Raw genomic sequence first — 19,905 nt, forward strand, 5'->3', positions numbered from 1 at the left:
ACCATTGCCTTTTGTCTGTGTCTTAGGTCAGGTTCCCAGAAGTGGAAGTTCTTTATTTTTTAAAAATTTCATGGATGGTCATAGGCATCATAAACGTCTTTCTCCAATCTGTGGCTTCCCTTGTCTTAGTTGGTGACATCTGTTGATACACTCCTACTTGTATTTTAGAACTTAATTCAAACATACCTTTGTGGAAACTATTCCCCTCCCCTACATTATGTTAATTGTTCCATTTTCTGACACAATAACCATTTCCATGTAATACAGTTTTAGCACTTAATCACAGTACATTCTAATTGCTTTCATTCAGTTATCTTCTCTTGCGGGAAAGGAATCTTATTATTTCACTCTAGCACTTACTTAGTCCAGTGTCTGCCTAATAAATATTTTCTGAAAGAAATTATACCCTTGATTGTAGCCATTCCCATTTACCCCATTCATCCCATATACCACTCCACAATGGTCAGAGTGCTTAAAATCACAAACTCATAATTCTGGGGATTAACAGAAAGGGGATTTATCAAAAGAGATCAGGTCACTTACAAAATTGTTGGTACAGCTGGAGAAACAGTCTTGATGTAAATCCAGGAACAATCCCAGAAACATGCTACAGCAATGATCTGATACAGAAAATGCTGCTGCCGCCTCCACCAAACACAGAAAGCCAGGCGCCCAGCTTTTATGTGACTACTGTTGTCCCCCAAACTTGGTTACCTCTGTTACCACCTTTATTGGCAAATGGAAGTTCTGGGCAGAGCATATTTCTCCATATTTTTCACTTCCGACACCAAGCCTTGTCTGATGTATCTGATCTTTGTAGCTTAAGTCAGCTGAATGCATCCAAGGTTCAAATGAGGAGGGAATCTGGGACTTGCAGAAGGCAGGACTATTGTAGAAAATTTCCCCAAATACAGAAAGGATGACAAGCAAGCACAAATATGACAGATCCCATTACATCTTCCTATATCTTTTCAATACAACCCTGCAGTGTTGTCTACTTTAGGGTGTGAGAACTTCAGGGGGGTTAGTATTTCCTTTCTCATTTTGATTTGACATGTCTTGAAGCAGTAAAAGAGGATCTTAAACTATACAGCCAGGTAGCATACCCAAGTTAAGTCAATAAATTTGTATAGTCCTAATTTTGAGCTCTTCATCCCTTCTGGCTGGCCCCTAAGTTCATTTTGTTTCCCATCAAAAATGCTCTTTTAGAAGTCACTCAGTTCTTGACTGGGCTTCCAGTGGATCCTGCAACATGGCAGAACCAACAAGTCAAAGGCAGGAGGTGAATATATGGGGAGAGATAGGACTGAGAATTTGATTAATAATATCTTAAAATTGTATAGCACTGTCCAGTTTCTAGTTTATTTTTTCCCTGGTCTCATGTGAACCCCTTAACAACAATATACAATAAGTTCTCCGGTTTTTGCTCATTTTTAAAAAAAGGCTCAGGTTCCTCATGTTGGGAGAGTTTCCAGGTAAGCTAGGGGACGAGGTAAGAAAAATCTATGTGATAATAGATACAGAGTTGGAGACATCAGTGTGATCTCTTGTTTGGTACCTGAGAAATACTTATAGATATGTGTACACACACAGGTTAGTGTACACATAGTTCCTTGCTCTATGGCTGAGAGAGCCTAGAAGCAATAATACCCCAGTAACAACAAGGCCCAGGTCATAGCTTCTAATATCATTCTCCAATGAAAAGGACCAGGGCTCCTTGGATAAATGGCTGATTCTACGACTGTGGCAGGGAATATACAAGATGAGTTTGTAGAATCCTGTGGTGCTAGAAAGCAAGTAAGTGCTTTAAAAAAAAAAAAAGAAAGAAAGAAAAAGAAAAAAACAAATCCCAAAACTCACACACAGTGATGAGAGGGTATGTCAAAGGGACAGAGGTACCAGGGGACTAGAATGTAGGTCATTTGAATCTAAGTCACTTTCACTACTGAGGGGCTTCCATCACCACCATGTGGAAGGGAGGTGTGTGTCAGTGGTTGATGGAAGCACAGGATGACTGTGGCTAATAAGTACTTAAAATCAAGTAATTCAGGAAGAGTAAGGCAATATAAAGCAAGTGAATGCTATGGATTTGGGTAGATGTATTTAAAGATCTAGAACAATCAACTGATAGAAGGAATCAGGTACCACAGACCTTGGCATAGAGATTCAGAGGCTGCTCCAATAGCAGGTGGTCAGCAAACAGGCTACCAAACCTGGAACAAAGGGCCAGAGATCAGAGATATTTTAGGAGAGACAAGATTAGAATCTAGAATTAGAGTAATAGGTACTGGGAATAAAAATAATTGAAGCTTTTGAGTTAAGTAGTATCCTTTCTATCCTGCTTGCCTGGAGAGCCTTAAAGTGTGGCTAGGCCTAAGCTCCCAAGTGAGAGGGGGTTAGGATAACTGGCTGCAGCTGGCAAAGTGAAGGGGTGGGGCCCAGTGGTACCTGATGCCTGCCTCCCATCTTTCAATCTTTCAGGTCAGTCTTACTCTATTCTTAACTCTGGTTTTTCTGCTTCAGAGCCTAGTTCCCTCTGGCTGTCCCTTTTTGTATCTTTCAGTGATAAATGACCCCCTCGCTCCCAATATCACCATTTGGATCTTTCAATGAGCCATTTGGGGTTCCCACCCAAATGTCACCTATGCCCATGCCTGGTCCTCTGAAACATTAGAATTACTACTTGCTGTGCCCATGCGGCATGGGCCACCCCTTCCCCTACCCTGCAACCGCTCCTTGCAGTGAGCTCCCCAGGCCAGGGACCATATTTCATTCATCTCCATCTTCACTACTTCAGTGCTACCACATGATTGGCCCTCAGTAGATTTTTTTTTTTTCAATTTGAATCAAGCAATGACTACCCTACTAAAAACTACTGCTTTATTTCTCTCTCTCTTCTCTAGTTTTTCTCCATTGCTCACCCTTACGTGTTGAACTGTGTCCCCCTAAAAGATGTTGAGGTCCTAACGCCCATGACCTGTGACTGAGACTATTTGGAAATCGGATCTTTGCAAATGATCAAGTTAAGATGAAGTCATGATGGTGGATGCCAATCCAAAATGACCATGTCCTTATTAAAAAGGGGAAATTTGGACACAGAAACTCATTCACACAGGGAGAACACCACGTGAAGATGAAGACACAGATCAGGGCGACTCAGCAGAAGTCAAGGAATGCCAAAGGTTGCTAGCAAACCTGTAGGATGTAGAAGAGATGCAAGGAACAGATTCTTCCTCCCAGCTCCCAAAAGAAGCTAACCCTGCCAACACCTTGATCTGGTACTTCTAGCCTGCAGCTCATATACTGTCTAAAAACACCGAGTTCATGGTACTATATTATGGCCCTAGCAAACTAATACACTTATCACCATCACCTTCTAACTTTACAGTTATCTGTCTTCCTGACTAGATGTAAGCACCACAGGGTCAAGGATTTTATCTGTTTTGTTTACTCTTGAATCCAGCATGCAGAATAGTTTCTGGTATAGTGTAGCTCTCAATATTTGTTGATAAAAGTAATGCCCATGGATACTTTGGAGGAAAGGGATTTTTCACAATAACTTGGACATTGTTTTTATTTGAAAGCAAGCTATGGGGAAATGTTCCCACTTATAAAACAATAATTGAAAACTTGATCAATTTAAAATAAAATACAGGGGAGGAGGGTATAGCTCAAATGATAAAGTACATGTTTAGCATGCACGAGGTCCTGGGTTCAATCCCCAGTACCTCCATTAAAAATAAATAAACCTAATTACCCTCCCCCTGGAAAAACAAAACAAAATAGAATACACAATGTCCCCTTGCTACTCTTTGGGAGGGGGAATCTTAAACCCTGAGAAGTTGTTTCCATAGTTCACTAATGACAAAGTGCTTGGGACTATGGCTATACATGGTTAAGGTAGGGAGGTCAGCCATCAGGGCCTTCTGGCTGCTTCTTCTTCCAGCTTTAATATCTACTCCCCTGAATGAGATAAAGTAAGACCAAGGGTGGAAAACCCTTCTCCTCATCCTCATCCCCACTACCTTCCTCCTATTATGGGTCCAAATATTTGAGTGGTTGAATACATGTGTTCAGGAATTAGAAGCGAGTAATTCTAGTTTCTCTTTTACCCTGTCATGAGGGGAAAACAATCAAAAACAAACAAACCAAAAACCCCACTCACACCTGTAACATCCTTTCACTTTTTTAGTCTTTTCTCAGTTTAAGAAAAGAAAATTTTTTCCTCCACCCTCTTAGGGTCCCTGGCTGGGTCTGAACATTAAACTGACAAAAATAGATTAACAGGAGAAAAGCATACTAATTGATATTGTTTTATATGACACAAGAGTCTTCATAAGGAAATGAAGACCCAAAGAAATGGTAAATCTACTTGCTAGAGAAGTTGATTTTGTTGGGTTGAGCAAAGAGGAGCATTTGTGGAAAAGTGACTTAACAATGGGAGGAGGTTAAAGGAAGATAAGAATTATTTTAACAAGGTCTGTTTGTATGGAATTCTCTTGATCTTAACTTCTTGTCCTTGATGATAAGAATGTTACTTTCCTTCTGATATTAGGGAGGACATTTTTCATATAGGAATTTCACATTCCACTTTTAAGAAAAAGAAGACAGGTCAGTATTTTCCTTGTATTTGTTGTTTTTCAAGTTCTCCCAACTCAAAATAGTCAATATGCCAAAGCAGCATACCCTGAGCTGACACACCCTGAACCCCTTCATCAGGCTACTCAGCGTTTTTCAACAGTCTTGTGAAGTAGGTACTGTCTAAAAGGTGAGAAAACAGAGTGGTTACCACCTTACACAAGGCATGAAGAAACTGCAAGGGGGAGAATTCAAAACCTCTTAAATGTCAGTCCAGTGCCCTTTCTGTGTTACTGCTCATAGTCACACAGATTTTCTCCTTTTTATGTCTGTGCAAAGAAAAGGTGGGACCCAAAAACACGACAGAGATTTGGTTTTAGAATTGGAAGGGACAGAGAATTCCACAGGGCTTTGGACTCTGTAGCAATTAACTCTAGCATCTCTGTGGAGATTGTGGGCAGTGAGCAAGGGGAGGAGAGGCCTGAGTTCCAGGGAGTGATGACTGCCCCCAAGTATCCCCCTATCAAATATCTTCCTTCAAATACACAAGCTACCAAGGGCGCCAAGCTTGAGAGATGGTCTTGATAGAAACCATTCCAGATTCCCCTGACTTGCATTAGGCACCACTTAGAGTTCATAGAAATAAGGAAAGATGAGCACACTAAAAAGAGGCTAAGATGAAAAAATATGGAGGTTAGCCAAGCTGGAAAGAAAGTGGGTGGGAAGAAGGTAGAGGATGAAGACAGCATGGGGGTGGGGTGGAAAGGTCACCTTCTTGCGTTTGAAGTGCAAGGATAACAGCGACTAGATAGGGGGACCGCTACAAAGGCACAGGCCGAGGAGCGAAGGAGGTTCCAGGGCTGCCCCGGGGGGCATTTGTTTCAAGGCACACTTAAATTCCTGTAGCTTAAAACAGGCCCCTACGCTCTGGCATCACGAAACGACCCTAGTGCAGATGCCGAGGTGTTCGGGGTGACCTTGGTGAGCCTTGATCTCAGATTCCCGGTCGTTGCTCACTCCCAGACTTCTGCTAACAAGGCTCTTCCAGAATTCTAGGTTACTCTATGGCCTTCTAATGAGCCTCCCCCCAAATCCTTTCCCTAGAAATGCCTGGAAGCACAGGAGAAGCAGCCTGGAGTCTCCCGTCGTTTACCTGGACACCCTCAGTGACACCTGCTATCGCCGCCCCTCTCAGGGGCTGGGCTATTCTGCACGGTCTGGGACTCGCTTGGAGTCGGCGGGGGGCGTCCCAGGGTGGGTGTGTGTGTGCATACAGCGAGTGTCCTGGGCCTCGGCAGCGCGGGAGGAGGCGGCGGCGACACTGGCAGGCAAGCTGATAATGCTCGGTGCCCGCAGCCGATGGGAGGCAGCGTGAGCCCGAGAGAACCCGGAGCAGCCGCGCTGGCAGCACCGGAGCGCAGCCTCCTCCCGCTCCCACAATGCACAGGGCGGCGGCGGCGGCGGCGGCAGCATCTCCGGCCGCCGGGGCGGCTGCGGCGGTGACCCCGAGGACCCCCGGCACGCCGAGCGCGCGCCACTGCTCGCGGCGAGCCCGGGAGTGATGGCGCGGCCTACGCGGGCCGCCAGCGCCTGAGGCGCCCCGCCCCGCCCCGCCCCGCCCCGCCCGGCGCGGCCCGCCCCGCCCGGCCCTGCCCTGCTGCTCCCCGCCGGCGGCAGCCTGGGCGCTTCCTAGTCAGCGCGGGCGGCCGCCCAGGCGAGGAGCGGCCTCCGCACAGGCGGGGGGCGTCGGCGCCGCGGGGCCCGCCATGGCCGCGTCCGAGCTCTACACAAAGGTAAGGCGCCCCGCGAGCCGCGCCGTGAGGAGAGGGTCGCGCGGCCGGGCGCCGCCAGTTGTCAGGCCGGGGAGGGGCGGGGGCGCGGGGACCCAGCCCGGCCCGACCCCGTACCACCCCCTTTCCGAGCATTTCAAAATCCCCGGCCCGGCCCCTCTGGTCGCCCGCAGAGGCATCTTCCTCGTTCGGGCGTTGATGGTTAAGGCGGCGGAAGGAGGCCTGTCTGGGGGTGCCTCTCTGCCCCCTGCCACGCTTCTTGGGCTGGAAGCAGAGCGGGTTTCTGTGTGGAAAGGGGGCCCGTGTGGATTTAGTAGGGCTGGCCTGCGTCAGGATTGCTCAGTCCTCCGTCTTGCTTTAGGAAAAATCCTGGCTGGTGGGAGATGCTCGAGCTGGTGGATCAGATGGTCAGTCCCTCCCCTGGAGACACGCGCTTAAAATAACGTCTTGTGTTGGTATGCGGTGCCACTTCTACCGCCAGCCAACCTTTCTGTGAGATTTAGAAACCTGCAAACGATAGCCAGTCGATTTTCACCTTTAGTTGCCGGGTTTCAGATTGCTACCCTGGGGTGGAGAGGCCCTGGGGAAGATGCAGCCGAATAAATGCGAGCTGATTCACGGGCTAGGATGGTCGCACTCATTTGTCGCCGGCAGTTTGCAACCTGCGTGTAATCCCTTAGAGCCTTGTTAGGCTCCATGTCTTCACCATCCGCTGGGGCGAGCCTTTTCCTTCTGGGTTTAGTGTAAGGGAAGTGGCAGCCTTTTCTTTCTTATGCTGACACCAGTATTCTCTGGGGCTGGTAATCTCTGAATGGCACATTTTCCGAGAACTGTCCCTTCAAGACATTGATGGCCTTTGTGGCTGTGTGTAGTCATGGCATTTTACACTGCTACTCCTGTGTAGGTAGGTGTTTTACCAGCTATTAATTACCACTAGTTCCAGTTAACAGAATTGCCTTAACTTTTCAAGTTTGCATTTGCAGCAGAGTCTACATTTATGGTCCCAGAATCATTGCTTCTCAGTATAACCCAAGTAAGCCCAAGCCCTAGGTTGCAGCATGTTACAAAAGGAAGAGGCTGGGACCCACTGTGGAGAGACCTGGATTCTAGCCCTAGATTCTAGCCCAGACCTTTTCACTTACTGTGTGACCTTGAGCAAGTCACTTAACCTCTCTGTACTTCAGTTTACTTATCTGTAAATGAAGTTAATTATACCTGCCCTGCATCTCTTATAAGGCTGTTGTTGTGAGGATCAAACTTAATAATAGGTGAGAATACTTTTTGTAACCTGTGAATTTCTCTACATATATGAGATACATTTCTTCAACCACAAAATGAATTTGTATGAAACATTCCCTGAGACCTCTTTCTCTTCCAGCTACAGATTTGAAGACTGCATAATTGGAACTTCTCTCCACACTTGATAATTCTTTAGGCATTGTAGATCTCTAATGTAGGACTGAATGCAGTTGGAAACGAATCTGAAGTTACTTTATTAACAAACATTTATATAAAGCTAACTATGTGCCAGTTGCTGTTCTAAGTGCTTTACAAATTTTAACTCATTTAATCCTCATAATAAACATATGAGATAGGTACCAAGAAAAATCAGTCCATTTTCACAAGAAGAGATATGAGTCTGTAAATACAGACCCCATTCTTTTTTTTAAAATCTTTTTATTTTAATTTTTATTGGGGGGAGAGATAATAATTAGGTTTACTTATTTATTTTTAGAGGGGATACTTGGGGTTTGAACCCAGGACCTTGTGTATGCTAAGCATGTGCTCTACCAGTTGAGCTATACCCTTTCCCAACCCCCTTCTTTACTGTGGTAAGCAGTCCATCCTTTAGCTGCCTGACTAATTGGCTGCTTAACTAGACACTGATTGGATAATAAGTTGCTCTTGGACTTTGGATCTGTTTTTTTTCCCCCCAAAAAATAATTTGCAAGTAAAATATTTACAAGACACTGTGATTTTGGGGGGTGAGGGTATAGCTCAGTAGTAGAGCACATGCTCAGTCTGCATGAGGTCCTGGATTCAATTCCCAGTACCTCCATTAAAAAAACAAACAAACAAACAAAAAAAACCTATGATTTTTAAATTGTAAGGTTTGGGGCTTTGGTCATACCTTCATCACAATATGTTAAAAATTCACCCTCTAGTCATTGTAAAGACAAATTAGACATCAATGGGGAAGTTGAGCTTAAGCTGTCTTCTAAATACACTTATACCTAAGAATAATTTGGTCACTTGGTTTGTTGGCTAATTCTTTTCGTTAATGGGGCTTAGTTTAATGGCGCACAAAAATATTTATTGAGCACCTCCTAGGTGTCAGGTACTCGGCTTAGTGTTGAGAGGTTCTAGCATGAACAAGACACAGTCCTTTGCCTCAAAGGGCTCACAGCCTGCTTCTTACATTCTTGGCCCACTTTGAATCTCCAAGGACATAAATAACCTGCAGTCACCTCAACAGCAGGCAGACAGCTGGTATGATATTTATTTGTAGAAGTTAGGGAATGGGTTGAGACATGGAGAAGGTTGGAATGATTTTAGAGATAAAAGCTCGGATAGTAATTACTAGAAGAAGAGGGAGATCATTAGAAGTAATATCAGTGGATAAACACAAGGATTTTTCCCTTGCAGAGGATTCTAGGGAAGGAAGTTCTGGGGTAGACTCCAAGGAAAGATGTAATAGTGACAAGCCATAATTATGGTATTCAATGTAATGGCTGAATCTGAAAAGTGCCCTTTTAAAAAATGTCAGTCAGAGCTTAAAGGCAGATTTTGATGTGTGATACAAATCAGCTTCTATTACAGTGAAAGACAAGAGACCATTCAGTTTATTCTTTTTAGCTAAAAATGATAATGGTTTTGTCACAGCAATTTAGCAGGGCTTCCTTTTTGTAAAACTTCCCAGCATTATAAACATTTTAGGGGCAATAGCTTGGTTCCTAAGATATAAAATTTCTGGAAACTAACATTTTGGTTAAAACATGTTTGCTGTTTCTTAGAATAATGGCTTTATTGAGATAAAATCACACAGCATGCAATTCACCAATTTAAAATATACAATTCGCAGGTTTTTAGTATAATCACAGATTTGTGTGTTGATTTGTTTTTAGATCCACCTGACTTGTTCCTAAAAGAATTGAAGGTGGCTGTGACATCTTATTACTTCTAATTTTGAAAATATTTGCTAGTCTTGACTTGCCAGTAGGGATCTGAATCATGACATCACCCATTTCAGCAGCTTCAGAGGATTCAGCATTTGTAGAGAGCAGGGTTTAGTAATTAGGCCTGGCCTGGATGGATCACTGGCAACAATACAATGGCATGCTAGTCCTCCTGATGTGGGGGTCTCAGACTTCATGGACAGCACCATAAAAGCTGAAGAATGGTCAAGATTACCTGAAGTTTAATTAGGGGCCCTGCAGTATGTCATGATGCTGTATTTTCTAACAGTACAAAAACAACTTAAAACCCTTCGACTCAAGAAGCTGTACTAACTATCCTTAACTGAACCAACTGTTAGGTCAGCAAATTATGTATCTATAATCTTCCTTTCCTACCATAGTTCCTCATACCTACTGAAGCCACATGGACTAGATTTTTGGGGGTGATAGTTCCAGTTTTATATTCTATGCCATCGTCCCTTTAAACCATCAATCCTGGAAATTCTAATATTTTGGTGTTGAAATTGCATTTTTCAGACTGCTTCCAACATCTTAAAGCAGGACAGGAATCTCTTCTTTGATCATGTGCCCTGATCTGGGCTTTGGCAAGTACGTTCGCTTTCCTTAAGTCTCCTGTTATGCTCTGTATTCTTCCTAATGTCCCTCGGCCCGTCCTTGCTCTGCTGTTCTCCTAGTCCCGCAGGTTGGAAACCTCTGCAACGTTTCCTTTGTCTCGTATTCTACCTCTCCTATACCAGTTCTGATTTTACTTGACATCCAACTGACAGTTCTCTATCTTAATGACCTATACACATTTCTATCTTATTATAGTCATTTGTACATATGTATGCCTCTCCCACAATGCTGTAAACCCCTTGAGATGCTGATCTGGGCTTGTTCACCTCCTGCAGAGCCTAGCACGATGTCTTACACGTAGTAGGTGCTCTTTAAAATTTGTTGGTTGAATGAAAGACTACTTAAACAGGAGAGAGGAAGACTGAAAATAATGGTTTGGGATGATGAGTCCACTTGTAGGAACAAAGCAGGGTATAAAGAAGTGATTAAACAAGTAAGCACATTTTCAGACATGTTGAGCAGGATGAGTAATATCGAAGAGCTGGGAGCCAGGGAGACCAAGGAAACTTGTAGGAAACAAAATGGAAAGTGATGGAGGCCTGGTAGACGAGGTACAGGCAGAAGGTGTGGGAAAGAAGGGGACAATTCAGAGACAGCTCTCTGTGATAGATTAGATATAGGGATGGGAAGGGGCGGGGATAGTGTAATTTAACACCACTGGAAGTTACTTCCCATTATATCATGAATGTTTGCTGACTCTGTGAAACTTGTAAGCTGCTCAGAAATACTTCTTTACTCTGCTTGAGCAAAGCAGAATGCTTCTGATTTCCTCTTGAAATTTGTTACTGTTTGTTGAAGTGTGACAGTTCGGTGTGTTGCCTAGTGGCTAAAAGATTACAAAAAGCTTATAATTTTAATGAAAGTTGCTACTGCTAGATAGACCTCTAAAATTTTCCTGGTGCTTTTTGCTCTTTGAAATAGAGGGACACTGAAGGAAGCTCTGAATGGGGTTCCAGGGATTTAACTTCAACCTCCAAAGGGTTGCAGGGGGTGGGGTGTAGTGGGGCTGACTTTTCTATAGGAAAATATGGGAGACGAGGGTAATTTAGCTTCTTTGCTTTCTGCTTTATAGTGAATTTTGCCTCCATTGGGAGACTCTAGGGGCACATGGCCCCCTGGAGGATAGATTTGGATTTATTTGCCTCCACTTTAGGCAATTCCTAACGACGTATAAGGTATTATTGGAAATGTAAACTCCTTACTGCTCTATGGAATAAGGTCTGGTGCTGTGTAAAATGTCGGGTGGGCGACCCCACTCCACCCCAGCAGGCACGTCCTCTGTCCAACAGTGGTTTTCCCAGACTTCCTCTGTTTTACTACCTGGGGAGGTTGTCCTCTCTCTTCCCTCCAGCTCCTGCCTCTCTCTCTCTCTCTCTCTAATCAGCTTTACTGATGTATAATTTACATGTAATAAAATTCACTTATTTTATGTGCACAGTTTAATGAGTTTTGATAAATACATTCTGTCATGTAACCACCATTACAAGCAAGATACAGACCATTTCTGTCACCCTCAAAAATTCCTTTGTGCTTAGCTTCCTCTCTTCCCCAGCTTATTCAAAGAGTTTACTGGAGTTGGCTTGCTCACTGGGGCAGAGGGAAGAATTGTTTGGTTTTTTTTGTTTTCAAAAATGTATGTTATAGTTTGACCATAACTCAACCAACATTGACACCAAGTACAGAGACCTGAGCTTGGGTGTGACTCCCATGGAGTTTCACTGACAGTGGGAGGTGGGAGTAGATGGAAAGGGAGTTTAGGTTGTTTATTTAATCTTCCCTTCACGCATTTACTGCCTTTACTAATGGTGTCTGCCTTCAATGCTTGTTTCTTCAGGTCCTTTGTGTGCTAAAATGCCCTTTGGTCAGTTCTGCCCTTTAACAGTTCTCCTGCCCCACCTGCCTTGCTTGTAATGTCAGTCTGGGTTTGTGCTAATATAGATTCTTAAGTTTTGCAGAAATTTATCCCTGGCTTCTTCATGTCTCAGTCTCCATTTCTCTTTGAAGCCCTCCTCAGTTGAAAGTCTCTCTAACCAGCTGTCATTTGCATTAACCATTTCCTTGTACCACAGAGGCTTTTTGCCAATTGTAGAACTTAGGGGTGATGTAATTATGCTTTGATTTCAAAATAATGGCTTCAAACTTGATTGAAATCAAGGGAGAAATGCGTTATCCACTCCTAAGTGTTCATGAAGACTGTCTATCTACCTCCTTTGGTCTGATGTGCTGCTGTGTTTAAAAATGTGAGCGCAGTGCTGGACTGGAGGGAGACAGTTTTCTCTCTTTAGTGCCTCATACGAAAATGTGCATTGTCCTGGCCAGGAATCCTGTGTATGTGGTTGGTGTTTCTACTTCTTAATAAATACAAACTGAAACTAGAGGAATTTCAAAATGGGAGAAATAAAATGATCAGGGCAGTAAGGAGGCTAGATGGATTAAAAGGGCAGAACTCTTTAGAAAGATGAAGGTGCTCTGGGAAAATGATGCAGTATTTATTTAATATTAAGAATAGAAGTTTATAATGTCAAATTCCAGTTTAGTAAGGATACTTGTTAGGAGTGGAAGTAAATAAATATGTCTTTTAAAATGAATTTCTAGTTTAAACACTGTTTTACACATATGAAACTCATTGCTGCAAGTTATGATATCAGCTGAGATGTGGTTGATAAATAGAAAGGGTCTAGCTAATTCATGGATGATAGTTTTGACACACTGACTTACCAAACCTGTCTTTGACAATGTTAAACAGTTTACCAGCCAGAGCTATTTTAGTTGGAAGTAACAGAAACCCAACTCAAAGCCAAAAAGGATTTTATTTGCTCAGATGTTCTGAAAGCCCAGGCATGGCTAGATTCAAGGCTCAGATGTGGTCTCCGGGGCTCTCTGTCACTGACTCTCATGACAGATTGTGCTATTTGACATTGATTTCACTCTCAGGAAGCTTTTCCAGGGTGAAAAAGATGGTCAGTGGCACTTGCAGACCACGTGATCTTCTAGCTCTGGGCCTGGAAGAAGAGAGCCTGGGAGCAGAATTCTGGTTGTCCTTGCTTGTGGTGGCATGCCCTCTCCTATCACTGTGCCATGTTGGTGGTGGGGGAGGGAGACCATGACTGGTGTAGTCATGCTCATCTCAGAGGCCAGAGGAAGGACAGAGCGTCATGATTGATAGTCCTACTCAGACCTGGTAGGGTGGCTGCAAGCTGTTCCCCATCAGAAGGAAGAGTGCTGGAGAGACAAAACAAAACAGCTACCCTCAATGTCCACTGTGAATCAGTCACCAGAAGTGACAGAGTGACTGAGTTCTGCCCCTCTTTTTCTGATCTTTGAGCAGATGAATGGGAGGGTTTGCATACTCAAGAAGACAATGGATATCTTTCCCCTAGAGAATCATTTTTAATTAAAAAAAAAAAAGCCATGGAGAATCCATAAAAGCAGGTGTTAATAAAAGCATATCAGAAGTTGATGATTTGAAAAGTATTTTTTATTCAGTCTTAATTAGGGGGCCTCTGAACTCTATGTCATCTATCCTTCTGATCTCTTCCTGCCATATTTCTTTAGCATTTTATTTCCCCTTCACATCCTTGCATATGTGCATTATACTCTTCCCCCATTTTCACCCAAAGATAAGTTGGAAACATTTTTATTCCCCTCTTTTGAATGTTTGAATCATCCCTTATTCATCTCCAGTGTTCTGTCTTCGTTTGCTCTCTTACCTTCTGCTCTGTCATCTGCTGCTTGATCCTCCTACTATTTTGTTTCATCTACGCACCCCTGGTGCTCTGCTGTGCTTTGTTGTAACCAAACACACACACACCCTAAAGTGGAATCAAATAATGTCTTATGGGGTGAATTATTTAGTAATGAGTTAACTAAATATATATATGCTAAATAATATTTATATTATACATAATAAATATATGCTAAATAAGCATAAGTTACTCTAGGGATTAAGAATGGTACTTCATTTCCTGAAATCTATGTACTTTTGATTTGTTACCACTCCCAGAATCTGACATCACAATAGGAAGTAATTTTGCATGAGTTTGCACAGTAAGATAACCAGCAGTTCCTTTAAAGGTATGATCTCGCTTGGAAACATTTATATAGCAGAGTTTAAAAACCTTGTACACAGAATTGATTTTTCTATGTTCAAGCTGAGAAAAATCTTATTTCAAGTTTGACAAACATCATCCTCAGGTTGGGAGCAGAACTCCTAGGGTTATTTTCCATAAAATTAGGAAAAGTGTATAAATAATAAGTAATTTGGGCCAAAACCTGGATTAAACTTTCATCAGTTCAGAATGTGTATTTTTAATATCTATTTTAGAAAAGTTAAATCCACTAGAGCTAATATTGTATTTTAACCCAATCTTCCTGTTTATACTCATTTTTTTTTTTTTTTTTTCATTCTAACCAAGATTTCTTAACCTCTGTGCTATTGGCATAGGAGGCTAGATAGTTCTTTTCTTCTGGGGGCTTTTCCTATGTGTTGTGGGATATTTAACCAAATCCCTAACTCCCTAGCCTTTACCTACCAGATCCAGTAGCATCCCCCACCCCTCGTTGTGACAACAAATCCATATTGTTTGTAGACATTGCCAGATGTCCCCTGGGGAGCCAGATCCCCCTTCCCCCTGCCCCTGCTTGAGAACCTCTGCCTTAATCCTTAAGACTTAGATTAGGGTAAGAAAAAGTAGGAGAGAGTTAAAAATTAAAACAGAAGTTAATTGGAAAAACTTTTTAAAAATAATTGACTTTTTGCTTTTAGAAATGATATATTGTAGACAATTTGGAAGATACAGCAACATATAAAAGAAGAAAATTAAAAATAAACTAATTATACTACCCATAGATAATAATCATTTTGGACTATTTACTTCCTTAAGTCTTTCATCTGTATTCATAATGATATTTTTATGATTTTTAAACTTAATCTGTATTGTGATAATTTTTATATTATTAAATATTCATTGAAAATGTTTTTAATGACTCCATAATATTCCATCATCTGGATGTACCATACTTTATTTACTGTTGGGCATTTTCACTATTGTAAGAAATGCTCTATGATGAGCATTTATTGTACATAATTCTTTGCTTGAATTAGTCAGTTTTAGTCTATTTTAGAGTCCAAGTCTCCCTGGTAAGAGTTGGCACTTGCAGTTATACAGGGCAGGGTATTCACATTTATTTCATTTCAAAAATAGCACTTTTTATGTATGTTGCTGCAGGGCTAGGATGACCAGATGTCCCACTTCTGCAGGCTGCTTTCTGCCATCCAGTACCTTTCTTCTGTTTTGAAAAATCCTCTTAGAGTAGAAATATATAAATTTATTTGAAAAACTTAGCCTTTGGGAAATCTAAACTGTTTCCTTTTTCTGATAATTTTCCTCATTGTTCCTCTTATTCACTGTTTCTTCTTGATCTTAGGCAAATCTGGGCCAGAAAGAATAACTGAATTAGAAAGATTTTTAAAAAGAGAAAACAAAAACCCCATGAAGCTACTGTCTTAAGAGTATAAACAATATAATTTTAACTTGAAAATACATTACCATTTCATTATAGACAACTTATCCTTCTAATTAGAACAAACTGGCATTTGCCTGGACTGGTCAGAGGATGAGTTTGCTTTCAGTGGACAGTCAGAAACTGGAAAGACCCTCAGCATCAACCACTTACTTTAAAACAATTTCAATGGAGCAAAATATACCAGGACTAAAGATAGCACCTTAGACTGGAATCTTTGTTGTGCGCAAAAGTTATTTGGGGGTTTGTGAAGTGTCCAGGTCATTGCTGTGTGCAGCAGCCCTCCTTAAGAACTGGTAGCCACAAATGTAGCTGAAGGTTTATTGTGTGGAAACTTAGGTATTGGAGGCGTAAGAAACTGAGTTGAAGCCTTAGCATCCTTGGAAGTTTCTTTGCTTTTCTTCCTCCATTAAAACCTGGGTTTTTACCTTATTTAGTTTTCACTTCTTTTCTTCTAAAAACTGTGGCTTGCATAAATGTGTGACTCCATAGCAGTATAATTATCAAATAATATTGGTTAATATTTACTGAGGCCTCTGTAGACCAGACACTATTTGAGGGCTTTGTTAAACTGTTTCATTCCCTGGGTTCCACCTCTCTCAGTGCCTGAAAGTCAAGCAGTGCATCATGGCAGTCAGGGTGAAATGCTACACTTAGAGCTTGAATTCTGGTTTGAAACCCTGGATTCACTGTTCACTTTCTGTGTGACCTTAACCAAGCCACTTAACCTCTCTGTGCCTCAGTTTCCTTCTTTTTATAATGGGACCAATAATATCTACCTCATGTGGTTTTAATGATGACTAAATTATTTAATATATAAAAATACATAATACTACACACTTATAAATGTTAGCTGTTATTGTTGCTGTTCAGTTAGAGCTATCATTCTCCTTTCTATCTGGCTGCTTTGTCCTCTTGATAAGCTCAGCTGCCTCCTATTGCCCCTTAGAGATTGGTGCTCCTTGGCTCTGTCCTTGACCTACACTTCCTTCCACTGTGGCCTGATCTGCTCCTGTTGAGTCAGGAACCAGCCCTATGCTGATGACTTCCAAATCTGTTTCCAACCTACTTGTTCTCCCTACAAACTGAGATCCCTGCAGACAACTGCATTATGGCCATCCTTACAAGCACCTCAAACGTAGTGTATTTTAAATTGAATTTGTCATCTCCTTATGCATGCAACCCTACCCTACTTAACTTCTCTGTGTCTTAGTTTTCTCATCTATAGGATGGGATAATAGTAATACTTCTACGAATGTTTTGAGGATTAAATGAGATAGTTCATGCAAAGCACTTAGAATAATGTCTGGCACATATTTAAGAAATGTTAGTCCCTCTAATTGTTGTGTTTATTTGTATTTCCAGTCTGGTGAGTAGCATCAACATCTAGTCCATTAACTGAAACCCAAAACTTAGAAATCATCTTGATTTGTACAACGCCCCCATACTCTTACCCCAACTGATCAGTTATCACTTCCTGGTATTAATTTTACTCTATTTGGGCCCTTATTGTTTCTTTCCTGGCTTTCCAAACAGCTTCCTAAGCAATTTTTGGTTTTACCTCCTGTAATCTGTTTTTCATTGTGCTACCAGAGTGATCTTTATGTAATGCACATATCTGATCATGCCACTCTCTGGCTTGAAATTCCTCAGTGATTCCTCATTGGATTTTGTCTTGAGAATAAATAATCAGTTTATTAGTGTAGTGCTTCCTAAACTTTGGTGTCCACCTGAATCACCTGGGAATCTTGTTAAAATGGACATTCTGATGGAGATCTGTGATGGGGCCCCAGGACTTTATGTTTCTAACAACTTCCAGTGATGCCAGTGCTACTGGATTGAAGGCCACACCTCCAATAGTGGGGCTGTAACGCACAGGGCTCTTCCTGACTTACCTTCACCCTGGGCCTGCCTCATCTCGTGTTTCCTCCTGGCACCCAAGTCTTCACTTTAAGTCAGGAGCTCTCCAGGGTGCTTTCTTCCTCCCTTGCAGCATTCCCCTTGCCTGGCTTTCTCTACTCTTTGTTCACGAATTCGTTCCTCCAGATCCCAGTCTGGCTAAGATGCTCCTGTGTTTACCTCTGTCCCAAAACTTACCACACTTCATTGCAGTTGTCTGTCTCCCCATACTTCTCTGAGTCCCTTAAGGACAGGGGAGATGTCTCATTTGTTTTGTTTAGTTTTAATAACAACTTTATTGAGATATAATTCACATACTATACAGCTCATCCATTTAAAGTGTGTAAGTCAATGATTCTCATCTGTTTTTTGACCCAGCATCTAGACCAAGGTTTGGTACATAGTAAGTAACGAGTCCAAGATTGAATAAATGCATTAATTAAATGATATTAAATTACCATTGGTAAGTTTTCTCTAAATCTTCCTCTCTGTATCTGTATTTTGGGATTTAACATTTTGGATTCAAATCATCTTATTTATTCATCAGTAATTCTTCACGAGCTTCCTCTTGTCACCCCTCTTTTTGCTACCAAGGATGGGAACCACTTTATTCTTCTCTTGGTCAGTTTCAATGCCTTGTTATAAATCAGTTTCCTCAGTTCTCTAGTGCTTCCAGTACTCCTTTTCAGTCTATGCTGTAATGAGCAGTACTGACCCAAAGCACAGATCTTAGTGTGCTGCTCTCCAGCTCAAAACTCCTGGGTGGTCCCCAATCCCCTGACTCACTCCAGTTGTCTACTATAGAATTAACTCATTCCTTAGCCTGACCTTCAAGATTCCTGATCTTTTTCTAACCCTAATCTCTTGGCTTGATCTTTCATAACACTGGGGTTTCTCAGACTTTACTATATGTAGCAGTCATCTGGAGCACTTTTTAAAATGTAAATTCCTGGGTCTTGCCTCCAGAAATTGAGCTAGTGGCTTTGGAAGCCCCAAGAATCTGGATTTAACCAACACCGTAAGGGATTCTGCTGCAGGTGGTCTGTGGAAGCCCACTCTGAAACACTGAAGCAATCTTGCTGCTGGAGCTTGTTGTAGCTGTGCTGACTCTGGACTTTGTTCACCATGCTTACCTCTTGCCAGAATCCCCCACCTAGTAAACATTCAACAAGAGTTAGTTTAGAAGACAAACTTATGGTTACCAAAGGGGAAAGGGAAAGAGTATGGGATTTACAGATACAAATACATGAAATAGGTAAGCAATGAGGATTTACTGTATAGCACAGGGAACTATATTCAAAACTATATTCAATATAGCATAGTAACATATAATAGAAAATAATATGAATATATATATATACACATAATTTGAATCACTGAAACTAATGCAGTGCTGTAAATCGAGCTCGTCGCGCTTCTCCCCGCTCCCAGCCCCATGCCTCACTCCTCTCTGACATGGCAAAAATATCCAGCCCTACAGAGACTGAGCGGTGCCTCGAGTCTCTGATTGCTGTTTTCCAAAGTTATGCTGGAAGGGACGGTAGCAACTGCACACTCTCCAAGACTGAGTTCCTAACCTTCATGAATATAGAACTGGCTTCCTTCACAAAGAACCAGAAGGACCCTGGTGTCCTGAACCGTGTGATGAAGAAACTGGACCTCAGCAGTGATGAGCAGCTAGATTTCCAGGAATTTCTTAATCTTTTGGTGCCTGGCCATACATAGCTTGCCATGACTCCCTTATTAAGACTACCCATTTCCAGAAGTAAATCTGAGGAGCCTTTGGGCCTGACCTCCAGATTCACCCTCTTTCCTTCCAACCTCCCAATTATCTACTCCTCACAGCCCACACATACGCTGAGCCCGGTGCGTCCACACCCCACGCAGGCCATCCTGCTTCTAATAATAAAACAATATTGTTTTTTAAAGCCCTCCCCCCCAAAACAGAAACAAAACAAACAAACAAAACAGAACAATATTGTAAATCAACTATACTTCAATACAGATTTTTAAAAAAGAGTTAGTTGAATTGAACTATTTGTTGAGTGTTGATGGTGAGTCTTTTTAAAAGTGTAAGGTGACACTGTAGACATATTGTCAGCCACTGTTTTTTCCCCTGGCTATCCTTAATGTTTCACTTTTAATAGAATATGTGAGAAGGCCTGGCACATAGTAGTGACCCAGTAAATCTTTTTGCTATTTTTAAAGGCAACTGGAAAAACTCCCTCCCTTACATAAGACTTAATTGTGGTAAAAGATGTTCCATTACCTTTACTAATAATAGGTGTGAAATACTATAAAAA

At 41.9% G+C, this 19,905-nt stretch overlaps 1 protein-coding gene and 1 pseudogene across 10 annotated transcripts in view; both read left to right on the plus strand.

The window, feature by feature from the left end:
• Window positions 1–6,032: 6,032 nt before the first annotated feature.
• The window catches only part of MYO5A (myosin VA), a 173,762-nt gene continuing 159,889 nt past the window's right edge, over window positions 6,033–19,905 (plus strand). For 6 of the 10 annotated variants that reach the window (XM_032481161.1, XM_032481162.1, XM_032481165.1 and 3 more), the window contains exon 1: window positions 6,038–6,371. In XM_032481161.1, coding sequence (XP_032337052.1) covers window positions 6,345–6,371 — 27 coding nt within the window. In that variant the 5' untranslated portion in view covers window positions 6,038–6,344. Of the gene's footprint in view, window positions 6,372–19,905 lie in introns of all 10 variants that reach the window. The other 4 variants (XR_004320441.1, XM_032481171.1, XM_032481166.1 and 1 more) reach the window with 2 other exon arrangements.
• On the plus strand, window positions 19,006–19,536 carry LOC102510906 (annotated as a pseudogene).

The sequence above is a fragment of the Camelus ferus genome, chromosome 6 (genome assembly GCF_009834535.1).
Source record: "Camelus ferus isolate YT-003-E chromosome 6, BCGSAC_Cfer_1.0, whole genome shotgun sequence".
NCBI classification, from domain to species: domain Eukaryota; kingdom Metazoa; phylum Chordata; class Mammalia; order Artiodactyla; family Camelidae; genus Camelus; species Camelus ferus.